At 52.7% G+C, this 13,676-nt stretch overlaps 2 protein-coding genes across 2 annotated transcripts; one reads left to right on the top strand and one right to left on the bottom strand.

The window, feature by feature from the left end:
* Window positions 1-60: 60 nt before the first annotated feature.
* On the bottom strand, window positions 61-10,136 carry ZSWIM7 (zinc finger SWIM-type containing 7). The gene is made up of 6 exons (XM_058037758.1): window positions 10,053-10,136; window positions 9,520-9,619; window positions 7,441-7,462; window positions 5,047-5,149; window positions 717-821; window positions 61-331 (listed from the first exon to the last, which is right to left on the bottom strand). Exons 2-6 carry the CDS (start codon window positions 9,596-9,598, stop codon window positions 215-217), a joined length of 426 nt encoding a protein of 141 aa, XP_057893741.1. The 5' UTR covers window positions 9,599-9,619; window positions 10,053-10,136; the 3' UTR covers window positions 61-214.
* Window positions 10,137-10,238: 102 nt separating this feature from the next.
* Window positions 10,239-13,644, top strand: TTC19 (tetratricopeptide repeat domain 19). The gene is made up of 10 exons (XM_058037316.1): window positions 10,239-10,428; window positions 10,496-10,569; window positions 10,877-10,987; window positions 11,079-11,117; window positions 11,568-11,624; window positions 11,838-11,899; window positions 12,025-12,119; window positions 12,306-12,460; window positions 12,735-12,897; window positions 13,333-13,644. The coding sequence occupies exons 1-10, from the start codon at window positions 10,239-10,241 to the stop codon at window positions 13,464-13,466; spliced, it is 1,080 nt and encodes a 359-aa protein (XP_057893299.1). The 3' UTR covers window positions 13,467-13,644.
* Window positions 13,645-13,676: the final 32 nt, after the last annotated feature.

Here is a 13,676-nt window from a genome sequence, read left to right on the forward strand (position 1 = left end):
AAACACCTTCAGAAATCCCAAAAACAGCATAAATAAATAAAACTGAAGTCAACACAGGCCTAATTAATTAATTTATCAGTGCCAGGCTGCTAATTAATGTCACACTTGGCTGCAGCACAGGAAGAAATCTGCCAGCCTCAATGAGCATTTGACAGCCTTACAGATATTAAAAATGCCAGTTACACATCCAGGAGTGACTCAAATTCTTCCTCCTTCATCCTTCATCCTCTTCCTCAGCCAGGAGGATGTTTGTGAGCTGCTCCTCAGACACAGGCAGCTCCTGGCAGGCTCCCAAGGCCTGGCTGAGGTAGACAGCCAGGATGTGTTTGCACTGCAAAGTTAAGAGCAGGAGCAAGGCTGGGGTGCCAGGCTCAGGAATCCATCCTGGCCAAAATGTGCTCAGTGCAGTGCTCAGCCCCCCAGGAACGTGGTTCCTCCTGGCACAGGTGGGGCTCAGTGTCCCCAGCTCTGCCAGCAGCACAGTACCATGCAGGGAGCTGGCACACAGCCCCTGGCACCCTCCCCACCACTGCTGACCACCTAAATCCCTCCCTGCACCCAGCACCCAAAATCTGGGGCTCCCAGAGGCCACACAGGGGTCAGGCTCAGCCTGCATGGCCAGCTCCACTCGTGTTTGGGGGGAATTTGGGGTTCAAGGGCAGGGCAGAGCCTTGTCCCCTGCCCATGGCAGCCCCAGGCTGAGGCACAGAACTCACCAGAAGGCTCTCACTCTTCTGCAGCACAGAAAAGCCAAAGGCAGGGCAGGTGCAGAAGTGGCAGGAGCTGTAGCAGGTGTAGAGTTTGCCTGAGCTGCCAAGGACCTGAAACAGAGGCAGAGGAGGAGTCAGGGCAGGATTCACTTTAATTTCTGTGACTCAGGCTGGGTGTGCACTGCCCCAGCAGAGAGGGGAGATGTCACAGCACAGAAGTGTCCCCAAGCACTTGAAGCTGCTCAGGTTTCTCAGGGTCTCCACAAGCTCCCCTCCCTGCAGGTGAGGCTGTCCTGTAGCTGTGCCTGCAGCAGATCCCAGCCCCAGGGACCAGGACAGGGGTGGTGGCTCCACTCCCTGAGCTGCCATCGAGTGCCAGCCCCTCCTGTGAGCTCCCCCCAGCCCTGCAGGCTCACAGGTGGAAATGACACAGACTCTTGTCACAGGTGTGAGCCCAGGGCCACCACGGGCTGGGGATAGGAGGGAGCAGCACTGAGCCCTTGCAGGGAGGCCTCTCCTTTCCCAGCCACTGAAGCTGTTCTGCTCTCAGAACCAGCTGCAGCTACTGGAATCCAGATCTGCCTGAATAAACAAAGCTGAAGTCTCCAGAGAAGCTCCCTGCTCCATCTCTGCTTTGGGAACAGCACTGCCTGCTTTTCCCACATGCTGTTCCCTGCAAGGCTGGTGCTGAGGCACAAGGCTGAGCAAACAGGTGAGGGAAGCATTTTTTCTACCATGGAGCAACCTGTGAGCTGCTGGAGCTGACTGCAGGATATAGGAAAGCCAGCCTGTGGATTATTAGTTCTCTTTTGGTCTCTTCAAGACTGGAAAATCACTTTTAGGAAACGACTTTAGGGGCCCAACCTATGGGAAGGGAAGGATCTGCAGGAGCAGAACACACCTGCACAGGGCACAGGGCCCAGCCCTCTCCATCTGGCTGGGTTTGTGGCACACACACCCCCAAATCCAAAGATAAACACAAAAAGTGAAAAGGCAGAGGAGCTCTGCAGAGTGCTGTTCCCCTCCAGGACATCCCTGGCATCCCAAGCTCCTCCAGAGGAACGTTGTCCCTCCCTGTGCAAAGGGAGCCTTCCCCTGTCCCCCTCTGGAGCTCTCCCTGCACCCTCTGCCCAACAGGGAACATCCAGAAATGCCAATGCCTCAAAGTGCCCCTCACTCCCAGATCCAGGACAAAAAATTCACATTTCCATTTTAGAGTAAACTTCTTTTTCTTTTTTTTTTCTTTTTCAGTCTGGCCTTTACCCTGGGTCCTCCTTTTACAGCAGGCTGAGTTTGTTTCACTTGTGATAAGTTTGTTTTCCTGCAGCCCCTTTGATTGCTTTTTCCAAGATGAAGGATTCTGATGGTGCCTTTCCTTCAGAAGTGTTTTCTTAGGGGAGGGGGGGGAGCCACAGACAGACAGACAGTGCCAGATTTGGGCTGAGCTCAGCGTTCCCAGTCCTGACCTAGATGGCAAGAACACAGTCTCTGCCTAATAAAGCAAAATCTACAAACCAAAGACAGAGAAAAAGGTGCCTCTGTTCCTGGCCAGCTGCAGCCCTGCCAAGCACTGGGTGCTCCCCTGGCCCTGAGCTGAGATTTCCTTCTGCTGTCCTCATCCCTGGGCCTCAAGGAGGAAAAATCCCCCTGGAGGTGTCCCTGCCAGTGTGGGGGGCACAGGAGGCTCAGCTGAGGCACCAACACAGGGACAGACAGACAGACAGACAGCACCACAGCCTGTGCCAGGGCCTGCTGCTCAAACCCTTCACCGTGGGGCATCTGCCACACAGTTCTGGGAAATGGATGAAAAAAGACAAAATAAAAAAGAAGAACCCAATGAAAGTGCAGGATGTGAGCAGGGCAGGTGCCAGCTGGCAGGGCTGAAGCTCTGCCCTCCTCCACTGCCACAGTTCAGCATCTCTGCCCCAAATGCTGCCAGGCCAACACTGCCACATCCAGCACAGCCAGAGCCACCAGCCCTGCAGCAGGTGGGATTTACCCTGAGCTCACAGGGCAGGTGCCATCCAAGGGCAGGGATTTACCCTGAGCTCACAGGGCAGGTGCCATCCAAGGGCAGGGATTTACCCTGAGCTCACAGGGCAGGTGCCATCCAAGCTCTCCTGGGAAGATTTCAGCTCTGAGGCACCCAGCCCTGGGACACTCCATCAGAAGGGCATTAAGGGACACGTCACAGCTCTCATTTGACTGAGGGCTCCTCCTTCTCCCATCTCAGCTCCTCAGGGCAAGGGCTGCCCACACCACAGGGCCTGTCTGAGCAGAGCCTTCCTCCCCTGAGGCAGGACCTGAGATGTGCTGGCTGATAGGGAGTTATCAGCAGCTCAGATTTGGCTGTAATGACCCAGAGGAGTTTCACAACAGAACCTGCCCATGGCCTCAAAGAGCTCTCCAAGGCAGCTGCAAGTGGAAGCAGCACCTCACATTCCAGCTGAACCACATCTGGGTGCCAATGGCAGGGCTGACTGTGGGGGATAATAGCAGGGATGGCTGTGCAGTGTCCAGGGATGTCCCTCTCTCCAGGAGCAGGCTGGGGGACATTCCCACACATTCCTGCACAGGAATGAAGAGCCAGTGGCTGCAGTGCCTTGTCCCACCCAGGGCTGGGTTTCTATGACCCCAGATGTGTTCCTGTCACTGCTCCAGCCCCAGGGCAGACTCTGCTCTTTGTTGCTGCATCTCAGACAGCTGTGATGAGGGAGAATTTCACAATGGCACCAACCTCACACCCCCAGAGAAAATATCTCTTCAGATTCCTCTGTTAATGAACTCATCAGCGTGGCCTTAATCAGCAATCAAGCTCCACAGGAGAGGAATGCAGCTGGAGGCACACAGGAATCTCCTTCCTGGAGCTTTGTCCTGCATTAACTCCCTGACCCTCCTGGCCAGGGCTTCCTTCTCCAAGGGAAACCAGAGGCTCCCTCTCCCTGCAGAGGCAGGAGAGCAGTTCTGACACTTGTTCCTTTTCAGTGTGCACCAACTGAGCCCTTTATTAATATCAGATTAATAATGGATGCCCAGCAAAGCTCTGCCTTAGCCTGCAGGGCCTGACAAAGGGAATGTGACCATTCTCTGCCCAGTGGCATTTTCAGACAAGCAACAGTAAAAAAGGGAAAGCCTTTGAGCATTTTCAGTTAATCAGGGAGGCAGCTGCTGTCTAAGGGTGCTGGAAGCTTCCTAGACTTTACCAAACATCCACAGGCAAGCCCTCAGCTGCAATCCAAGGCTGTGCTGGAGCCCTGGTTATGGTTCATGTCCCTCTGGAGGAGCTGTGTCCTCTCCATGGCCCCAGAAGTGATAAAGGCTCCACATGCAAACCAAGCAGGGCAAGCTCTGAGCATGTGGGAAGGGTTTGTGCCAGCACCAGGCCTGACTTCACAGCCCTTTTCTCACCCTACAGGACCCCAAAGCACCTCCAGGGGAGGAGAAAAGGTCCTTGGCAGAGGGGGCACTTGGAAATGTTCCTCTTGGGTGCTGCAGCACTGAGCAAAGACATTTCCCTTTCTCTGGTGTGTGAACAGCACAGAACCAGGCCCAGCTGTGCTACCTGAGGGTTGGGAGTGCTAAGGAGAAGGAATTGGTGCTTTTTGACAAAAATCTTTGGGACACAGGGTCCTAATGCTCAGCCATGTGCTGGATGCAGCTGCTCAATGGCTCACAGCATGGACAGATTGTCCCAAAAGAGACACCACCAGTGCTGGGGACCACAGAACAAGGAATTGTGCACAGTACAGCAAGGTGAGAATGAAGCACCAACAGCTCCTCACCTCACTCCCACCCTGTGCTGTAACTGATCTCAGGGCTGAGGTGAGCTCTTCTCCCCAAAATGCCATTTCATGGGGATGTTTCTGTGATTCACAACCTTGGCTACACTGAACCAGAGTGAAACCCACGGGTTTGGCCAGCACTGCTCCCTCCCAGGCAGCAGAAATCTCCTGCCAAGCAGAGGTCATGACAGGAAAGAAACAGAGTGAAGGCAGATAATGATGAGTTGTGTGCAACTGGTCAAGAGGAAGAACTTCCTCTGCTGGATAGGATGGGAGTAATAAAGCAAAATTAGCAATCCCTGGAAAACTTCCTCCTGTCTGTGATGCCCACAAACACATAAATTGTCTCTGGCTGGCTGGGAGCCACAGGGAAAATGGTTCTGAACTGTGCTGCTCTAATTCCAGCCTGTGGCTGCTGCTCTGCAGTGTCACCTCAGGAGTTTGTAAAGCACTGGTGTCCTCCCTGTGTTTATCCATGCTCTGCAAGTCAGGAAAACACTGTCTCAGAGGGCAGCTGGAAACCATCAGAAAGGAAAAGCAAAGAGAAGCTGTACCTGGTAGAGAATCCTCCCACTGGGGGACCTGAGCCGGGTGACAGAACGCTGATCCACCAAATCCAGAGCTGGCACTGCAGATGGGCCAAAAATGAACTTCAGCCTGCAAGAGAAGTGTCTCTGGTTAGGTCAGAGCACAAAGGGAGAGCCCCTGGCTCAGCTCAGGGACAGAGGCAGCCCTGAAGGAGCCCATTGCAAAGGAATAACATTTTTCCTTGCTGCAGCAACTGGAAATGTCCCACAAGCACAAAGGAACAACTAGGGATTTCAGTGAAGCACACAGAGCCAGACTTGGGGTGCTCAGGGCAAAAGGGGCTCTGGGACACCTCAACCCTACAGCCAGGCTGTCCTGGATGTGCTGCCCTGGATTCTCCCTCAATCTCTGCCCTGGATTGATCAGCTGGTCCTGGGTCCCACCTCCAGGCATGGAGCACACATGGAGCTCCCTGGAGAAAGGGGAGTGCAAGGATGATCCACAGTTCCTAGAGCAACAGGAACTGGGGTTCCTTCCTCATCCCCTGGAGATCAGTTCAGACCCTGGGGAATGAGTGAATCATTTAGTAGTGATCACATCTCCTCCATCACAGTCACAACTGAGGGGTAAATGATCCTTTCTCTACCCACCAAACTGCATCAGGAGGAAGCTGAAGAACATCAGGGAATTACTCTAGAGACATGGAGACACATGGAGACACCAGAGAGCATCAGTTTTACATCTGTGACCCAGCTAGGGGCAGGGCTCAGAGACAGCCAAGTTATTCCAGATAAACACCCAGGGGCAGCACGTGCCTGATGTCCCTCCACTCTCCCTGAAAACCCTTTCTCTTTCAGGGATGCACAGCATTTATGGGATGGGGATCACTGCACATCCCAAAGGGGGGTTTTGGATAAGGTGTGTGTTAAATATGGACACCTGCACCTTCAGCCCATTGTCCAGACAGCTCATGGGCTCCAAAGTCATTCTAGAGCAGTAAATCCAGCTGCTCTGAGTGTTTCCAAAGAGCTCAGGGGCAACTCAGTTAACTTCACAGACCTTTCACCAGCTGAGAAAAATCTGTTAGTCTAGATTGGTTCCAAGGGTAAACAACAAGGAAATCAGCAGTGATGAAGAGATAGCACCAAACACAAGCAGGGGCCCAAGAGAAAGGGGAAAGTTTCCAAGTCCAGGGAGGACAGAGCAAGGCAGAGCCCCAGCAAGGCTGAGTCAAGCTGACTGATAAGCAGCCAAGCAGACAGACAGATTCCAGGAAGACCAAAACTTGCACAAACTCAAGGCAAGAAGGGCTGGCTCCATCTGAGGAGGTGGGTGGGGAACATTTAAGTAAGACATTCCTTCATGATTAGGTTTGGGACCAGAAGGGGGCTGAGTTCAGTGAGTTTCAGGAACTCTTTTCAAATCTAGGGAATTCTTTTCTTGTGTATATAATTTGATCACTTCAACAGGAAATGCCCACAGGAAATTCAAGGACTTTGGAGATTTGGAAGAGATTGGGAAATTAAATCAGAATACTTCTGAGCTGCTGGATGCAGGGAATTGATGGAAATCTGGCTGCCAAGAGTTACCACCATTATTAAACTTAACAAGGGAATTTCTCTTTTCTTTTCTGAGGAGAAGGAAACAAAAGCTTTCAAATCTGATCCCACCTTTCAAAGGCCACTGTGGTCCCAGGAGAGGGAGGCAGCACACCTGTCACAGGTGGTGTGTGGTAACTTTATGTTAAAGATAACTTCAACACAAAGGCACCAAGGCCTGGAGGGTTCCTGGTGATCTCATGCCCCAGCAGGCAGGAACACATTTTTTTTCAGATGAATCTGAAAGTTTCTTTCACTGTGACAATGCCCCTTCTCCACCTTCAACAGCAACTGGGGAGGGCTGCAGTTGTGAAACTTGGATCTCTTAGGTCACTGCTGGGAATGATTAAAGCATTCACAGGGTGACAAAGCTGACCTGAGACCGCCCCCAAACAGAAGAAAACTCTGAGTCTCCAAGTTAACATTTCCCTGGAGCAGGGTGATGCTCAGGACACCTCTCCCTCTCCACCACACGTGCCCATGACTCAAAGAGCAGGAGTGAGCTCAGGGGGCTCACAGAGGGATGAATCACCCTGGAACATTCCCACAGCAAACTCCTTCCAGAGCTGAGGCTGGACCCAGAGCTCAGGTTAACTATCCTGGGTTTAAATTACAGCAAGTAATCACAGGAGATGCAGTAATACAGAGATAATTTTGTTAATCTCTGGAAAAAACTCCTTCAGAACCTTCATTTTCAGTACCACCAAAGGCACCAGCATTTCTGTGTTTCAGCTGCACTGGGAAAGCCAGGATGAGGGCTGAGCTGACCACCAGCTGCCCTTCAGCAGGACAGGGGCAGGAACTGGAGCAGAAGACACTCACCCCAGCAGCAGGTCATCAGGGACTGCAACAGAAAGAAAAGGAAAGGTGATTTTGCAGAATTTCACATCACAGGGGGCTCACTGTCCCCCCAAGGTACCCCCAGAGGCCTCACAGGACTGCAGAGCTCTCAACACCCTCTCTAGCCACCAAAAAAGCAACAAGGAGCAGGGAAATGATCCATGGTGGCAGTGCTGAGGCACTTTTCAAGTACAGCAATCACAACCACAGGGATTCATTTTAAAAAGAAGAGCAGAAGCCCAAATGCACTTTCTTTTATGACATCCTATTTTAAAAGCACCCAGGAGGCCTCAGCATCTTACTCTGTCACTTTAAGAAGCTGGTTAAAAAAAATCTATATATTGTTTTCCCTGAAACTCTCCTGGCATGAGCTGAGAACTCAGGCCTCACAACTTTAGAAATGTTGTTCCTTTCCCAGCACACTCTTGCAGGGCGCCACTGGTTTATGGCTTTTACTGCAGCCCACTGAAACATTGTGTCTCCATTTATTGGAACTTCTCCTCAAGATGGAAAGTTAGACTCCACAAATTGTGTTTGTTGGAGCTGACAGCTCGGGCTCTGCTTGTCCACTCTGATCTTTCTGTTATCACCCAGGGGACACAGTGTACTCTGTCTCCATATCCCACTGGAAGATCTGGATTTTTGACTTTAAAATAATTTTCTTCCAACAATTCAAAACACTCTCTATGACCTGCACTGTTGCTTTAAAATTTCCAGCTTTATTTGAATTTAATTCTGTAAAGGGATCAATCAGTTTGTCCCCACAGTCCTGCCTCAATGTGTGCTTTAGTACCACTCTGCTGCTGTAAGAAGGACATTTTTAAAGGGATGTGAACTTCTTTTTTTGCTCAGTTTACAACAGGATTTATAAAGCCCTTTTAAAAGTCACATGTAGATTTTGGATCTACCCTAACCTGACAGGAGCCATATTACAAGTGTGCCAAAAAGCTGTCACTGGGGTCACTCTGACAGTTTAGACATGAAGTCTCTGCCCATTCCTCACTCCCACGTAGTGCTCACGACAGATTTATCTGAATTCTTATTTGTTTGGGTTTTGTGCAGTTAAAAATATTCCTTCAGCACATCCTTTCCTTGGGAAGAGCCACTCTGTGCAGCTCATCCAGCAAACACAAACACTGATATTCTCTCAGCACAGATCCAGCAAAGGTAATTACCCTTAACTAGCTGCTGGAATTGGCCAGGATTTCAGCGCTGGCTGGTGCTTCTTGCACTGAAGCCCTGGGAAGTTGTTCCTGTCCCTCGGAGCAGCAGCAGCACGCTCCCTCTGCCGGTCAGCCAGGACACGGCTTTGGCAAATTCCCCTTCCCAAGCCCAGTTTTGGGATTGGTAAGTCTGTAGAACCAGCAGAGTAGAGGCACAGCAGAATTCCTGCCCGGAGCATTAATTTATCATCCCTCAGGTGTGACCACGGGCACCAGGAGCTCTAAGAAGCAGCAGAACCCATAAGTCACATTATAAAGAGTCCAAAGTGCAGTGATTTTTGAACTTGACTTGGAGGAGGGGCTGCTCCTCATTATCTGTGCTTCTGTTGTCACAAAAAGGGACATCGAGGTCCCTGAGACAGCAGGGTCAGGTGGGAAAGGGGAGGCACAGGGCCCTCATCAGCGCTGCGTGAGGTGCAGGTGCTACGTGAGTTTAAAATAAAAAGGTTTTATTCTGCGTGTTCTCTAGCTTATATATTTTTAAAAAAGCATAATTTTAAGTCATCAACTACATTAAAATACCTTATTTTCATTAGTGCAAAGTAATTAGTGTTAATATAATTACCAAAAGTTTTACAGAAATTTAATAAGGCACGTATACACATTTACTTATGCAGGGAGGTTAGGTTACAAAAATTTTCATGTGTCTTTTTAAATCTGTTTTTATACTAATGGCTTTGTATTCTTTTTTGTTATTGGTATACTCGAAAATCAAGAATTGTAATTCCTTCTATTAACTGTTATTTCTTCTATTGCAGGCCAGCTGTGAGGCCCGGGGTGTGACAGGCCCTGTGACAGTGACAGTGCCTGGCCCCTCCTGCTGGCATCCCCCACATACCCTGCGAGGTCTCCTGAAAAGCCTTTCTGATCTCTCTCAGGAGCTCTTCTGCCACTGCGGGCAAGGTGCTGCCGTCCATCCCTCAGGCACGGGCTCATCCCTGCAAACGAGACAGTGGGAAATCCTTGGGGTCACCATGGACACTGAGCATCAGGGGGTTAGCTGGGCACCCCATCCCGACCAAGGAACGGCATCCTTTAAGATGCTTTGAAACAACTCCTAAAATGTTTTTTTTTACACGTTCTGGGAAGGGGATTCCCCACAGACACACGGGTGTCTCCGGGATGTCCCCACACGGACAGGTCCTGTGGGAAGCACGGCTCGCTGCCCACAGGATGTTCCTCACGTTCCTCGGGACGAGCAGAGCGCGGTGCAGCCCCCGGCACCCTCCGAGGGCATTCACACACACGGATCAGATCCGCTGCTGCCCCCCGGCTCCCTCAGCCCTTCCCGGGGGCTGCTCCCGCCCCTTCCCCATCTCCGTCTTCCGCTCCGTGTCCTGAGGAGCCCGGCATGGCGGGGGCGCTGCTCACCAGGGAGGGCAGAGCGGCGGGACCCGCTCCCGCCCCACTCCCGGGGCTGTTCCTGAGCACGGCCCGATCCCGGTCTCGATCCCGATCCCGCTCCAGCTCCGGTTACAGTTCCCGCTCCGGGAGTGACGTCATGACACCGCCCCGTGCCCTTGCTGACGTCACGCGCGCTCTTAAAGGGCCCAGGGGATGGCGGCGGTGGCGGGCGCGCTGCCGCGGGCGCTGTCCCGGTTGTGCCCCCGGCGCCGCCCCGCCCTGCCCCGGCCCGCCTGGACAGCGGCACACCGGGGACACCGCGGGGACAGCGGCACCGGCACCGCGGGGCGGGCGCGGCCGCGATGGGCACGGCCCGCCGGCGCTGCGCTGGCCTTCCTGGGAGGTGAGCTGGGCGGCGGGCACGGGCGGCGCGGAACCGGCACCGGGCACCCACCGCGCTGTCCCCGCAGGGCTCTCCCTGTTCCCTCGGGACGCCGAGGAGGACGGCGAGGATGCCATCATCCTGCTGCTGAAGAGAGCCAAGGTGAGGCGCGGGCGCTGCGGGCACTGCGCGGGCACTGCCAGTGCTGCGGGCTCTGCGGGCAATGTGCGGGCGCTGTGCGGGCACTCTGCGGGCGCTGCGGGCACTGCCGGAGCTGTGCGGGCTCTACGGGCACTGTGCGGGCACTGTCGGCTCTGCGGGCTCTGTGAGGACTCTATAGACGCTCTGCGGGCACTGTCCGGGCGCTGCGGGCGCTATGCGGACTCTATAGACGCTGTGCGGGCGCTGTGCGGGCACTGTGGGCTCTGCCGGCGCTGCCCGGCACTGACCGATCCCGCTGCCCCCGCAGCTCAGCACCATGAAGGGGGAGCTGGCGGAGGCCGAGCAGCTCCTGCACCAGGCCCTGCGGCGGGCACACCAGCAGGAGAACAGGCAGGCCATCATCTACACGTACAGCATGGTGAGAGCCGGGCTCGGGGCACAGAAGGAAAAGCGGCTGAGGCTCGTCCGCGTCGCCTCGGTAGAGCTTGAGCGTTGTCTGTCTTTTCCAGATGGGGAACGTGGCCTACATGCAGGGACAGCTGGACAATGTGAGCAACTCTGGGTTTTCCCAATGAATTTTTAGATGTTGACATCTTGTCCATGATGTCAAAGGTGTGGGGTGCTGGCACAAGCTGCAGACTCGGAGCTGTGGGGCAGAGATGTCCCAGTGCAAAGCAGAGTGATCTAACTCCGGACTCCTGTCCCATGAGCACAGTAGGTTAAGAAAGATGCTCTCACAGGTAAATGTTGAGCTCCAACATGGTGTGCAGGAGAAGGAATGCTTCTTTCTGTGAAATGCTGCAGTTCAGCACTGCAGTTGAAACTGAAAGGAGCCACTGGTTCAGTCCCACTTGGGCTCTGCTCAGCCTTTCTCTCCAAACTGCTCTTGGTGTGGTGTAAATGCAACAAGTTTGAGCCAGGTCCCTCTATGTAGTTTGCCTCTGTATTGTTTTAAATGCCACAATTTCTCAGTATCCTCTTCAAAACTCTTGTTGCAGGCAGAAAAGCTCTACAAAGCAACGATGAGCTACATGCTTGCAGGGGACACAAAGGAGGTATGTTCTGAGACAGGCTCCCAGTGGTGCCCTTCTCTTTACCTTATTTCTTGTGCTGTAATGCCTCTTACTGGAAATTGGCAATATTTAATGGATGCTAGTACTGGAGGCAACAAGATGGGGATTTTTAAGGTCTAAACTCTCTGACAAAGTAATGTTTCTCTTGAGGAGGTACAAGAAGAGTAACAGTTGCATTGTGTGTCCTCCTGGCAGGATGACAACGCGGTCCTTGAGGTGTCCCTCAAGCTGGCCAGTATCTACGCTGCTCAGAAACAGTGAGTTCCCAGCTGCAGGTGTCACCTGCCTTCACCTCAGCCTTGCAGGGCTGGTGGGGTGGCCAAGCAGAGGATTTTCAATGAGGGATCCTTCAAGAATAGGAGCTTTGCTTTGCACTTTGCAGGCACAAATTAGCTGTAGCTGGCTACCAGTTCTGCATCCTGACCTTAGAGGAGAAGATTGCCAAGCAGAAGGACTTGCCTGAGGATGTCTTATCAGGTGGGCAGCCTTGTCTGCCAAAGGTTTCTCATATTTTCTCCATTTCCCTGTCCTTGATGTTGTTTCTGTATTCCGAAGCACCATCTTCATGTCAATCTATTCTCTTCCCACTGCCTGAGTTTCTGCTGTGGCAGGATGGATGCTGGATCCTGAGGCAGTGCTCACCTCACTCCTCTCTGTTTGCAGCTGAAGAAAAGGCCAACACCCAGCTCCTGCTTGGGATGAGCCTGGACTCCTACGGCCGCTACCTCCTGAACATCAACGAGCTCTCAGCAGCACAGAAAATGTATGAGAAGGCTCTGCAGATATCCAGTGATGTTCAGGGAGAGACTCATCCACAGGTGATTTGCACAGCAGTAGGGCTCCAGGGAAGGAAAGGCTGATCTGGAGGGAATGAGGCAGCCTTGGAGCAGCTCTGCTGCCATCAGACATCAGCACTACCTGAGGCTGTTTTCCTGCCAGGAAGGACGAGCTTGCAAATACGGAAATAACAGAACACTTCCTTACTGAACGCTTCTCTGGGAGATACTTCTTTAACTGGTGTGGCAGGGGATGAATGTGGTGCTTGTGCTGCCCAGAGTGCTCCACAAGCTTCCCTTTTCCCTCCTGGTGCAGAGTGTGGTGCTGCTGAGTGACCTGGCCACGGTGCTGGACGCTCAGGGATGCTACGAGGAGGCGCTGGCCCTCAGCAGGAGGGCAGCTCAGCTGGCACGGGACACACAGCACCCCGAGGAGCACATGGTGCTCAGCAACCTGGCAGCAATCCTCATGCACAAAGGTCAGTGAATACACACCCAGCCTGGCACTGAGCTGGTGCTGGCTGCAGAGATCTGGATCTGTGTTGTAGGGCTGAGCTACAGTGCTGGTTTGGGGTAGTTAGTTTTGGTTTAAACAGTAGGTCTGACTTCATAAACTGACCCAAAAGGTTGCCAGGAGATCTTGTTTCCCATGTCCTTTGTGTCCAGTAACTTTTCCAAAAGGACAGAAGACATGCATGAGATTTGTTTCTGTGACAGTTTCAGAATCACGTCCCATCATCACTGCTGCTCTCCAGCTCTCAGAGTTGGCAATCTGCAGGATGTTTTCTGAGCCTCCCTAGATCTTGATGTGTTCCCAGTAGTCCTTGTCCTTTGCATGTGATCAGCATGAGGAGGGGGCTCTGAAAATGGGTGATGGAACTGGGCAGCCAAGCCTCTTTTCCCTCTTGCTACAGAAGATTTCCTGCAAGCAAAACAAGTGTACAAAGAAGCTCTCAAGCAGGCACAGCAGAAGGGAGATGCTGCTTCTGTCCAGCATATCCAGGAGGAACTAGCTGAGCTGGCCAAGAGGAGAAAGGGCTCCAAATAAGTTTGGGCACAGAGTCCAAGCTTGAGGTGACTGAAGGCAGCGAGGGTTGCTCAGCACAGGCAGCCTGGGAGCAGCTTGGTGCAATTCTCCAGACAAACAGCAATGAGGAGTTTCAGGACTGTGTAAGAGGAAGGGCTGCCACTGCCTAACAGCCCAAAATAAAGGTGTGAAATCTTAACTGTGTGAATTTGTGGTGTAGTCTGTGGTTTG

Source organism: Melospiza georgiana, chromosome 19 (genome assembly GCF_028018845.1).
Source record: "Melospiza georgiana isolate bMelGeo1 chromosome 19, bMelGeo1.pri, whole genome shotgun sequence".
NCBI lineage: Eukaryota > Metazoa > Chordata > Aves > Passeriformes > Passerellidae > Melospiza > Melospiza georgiana.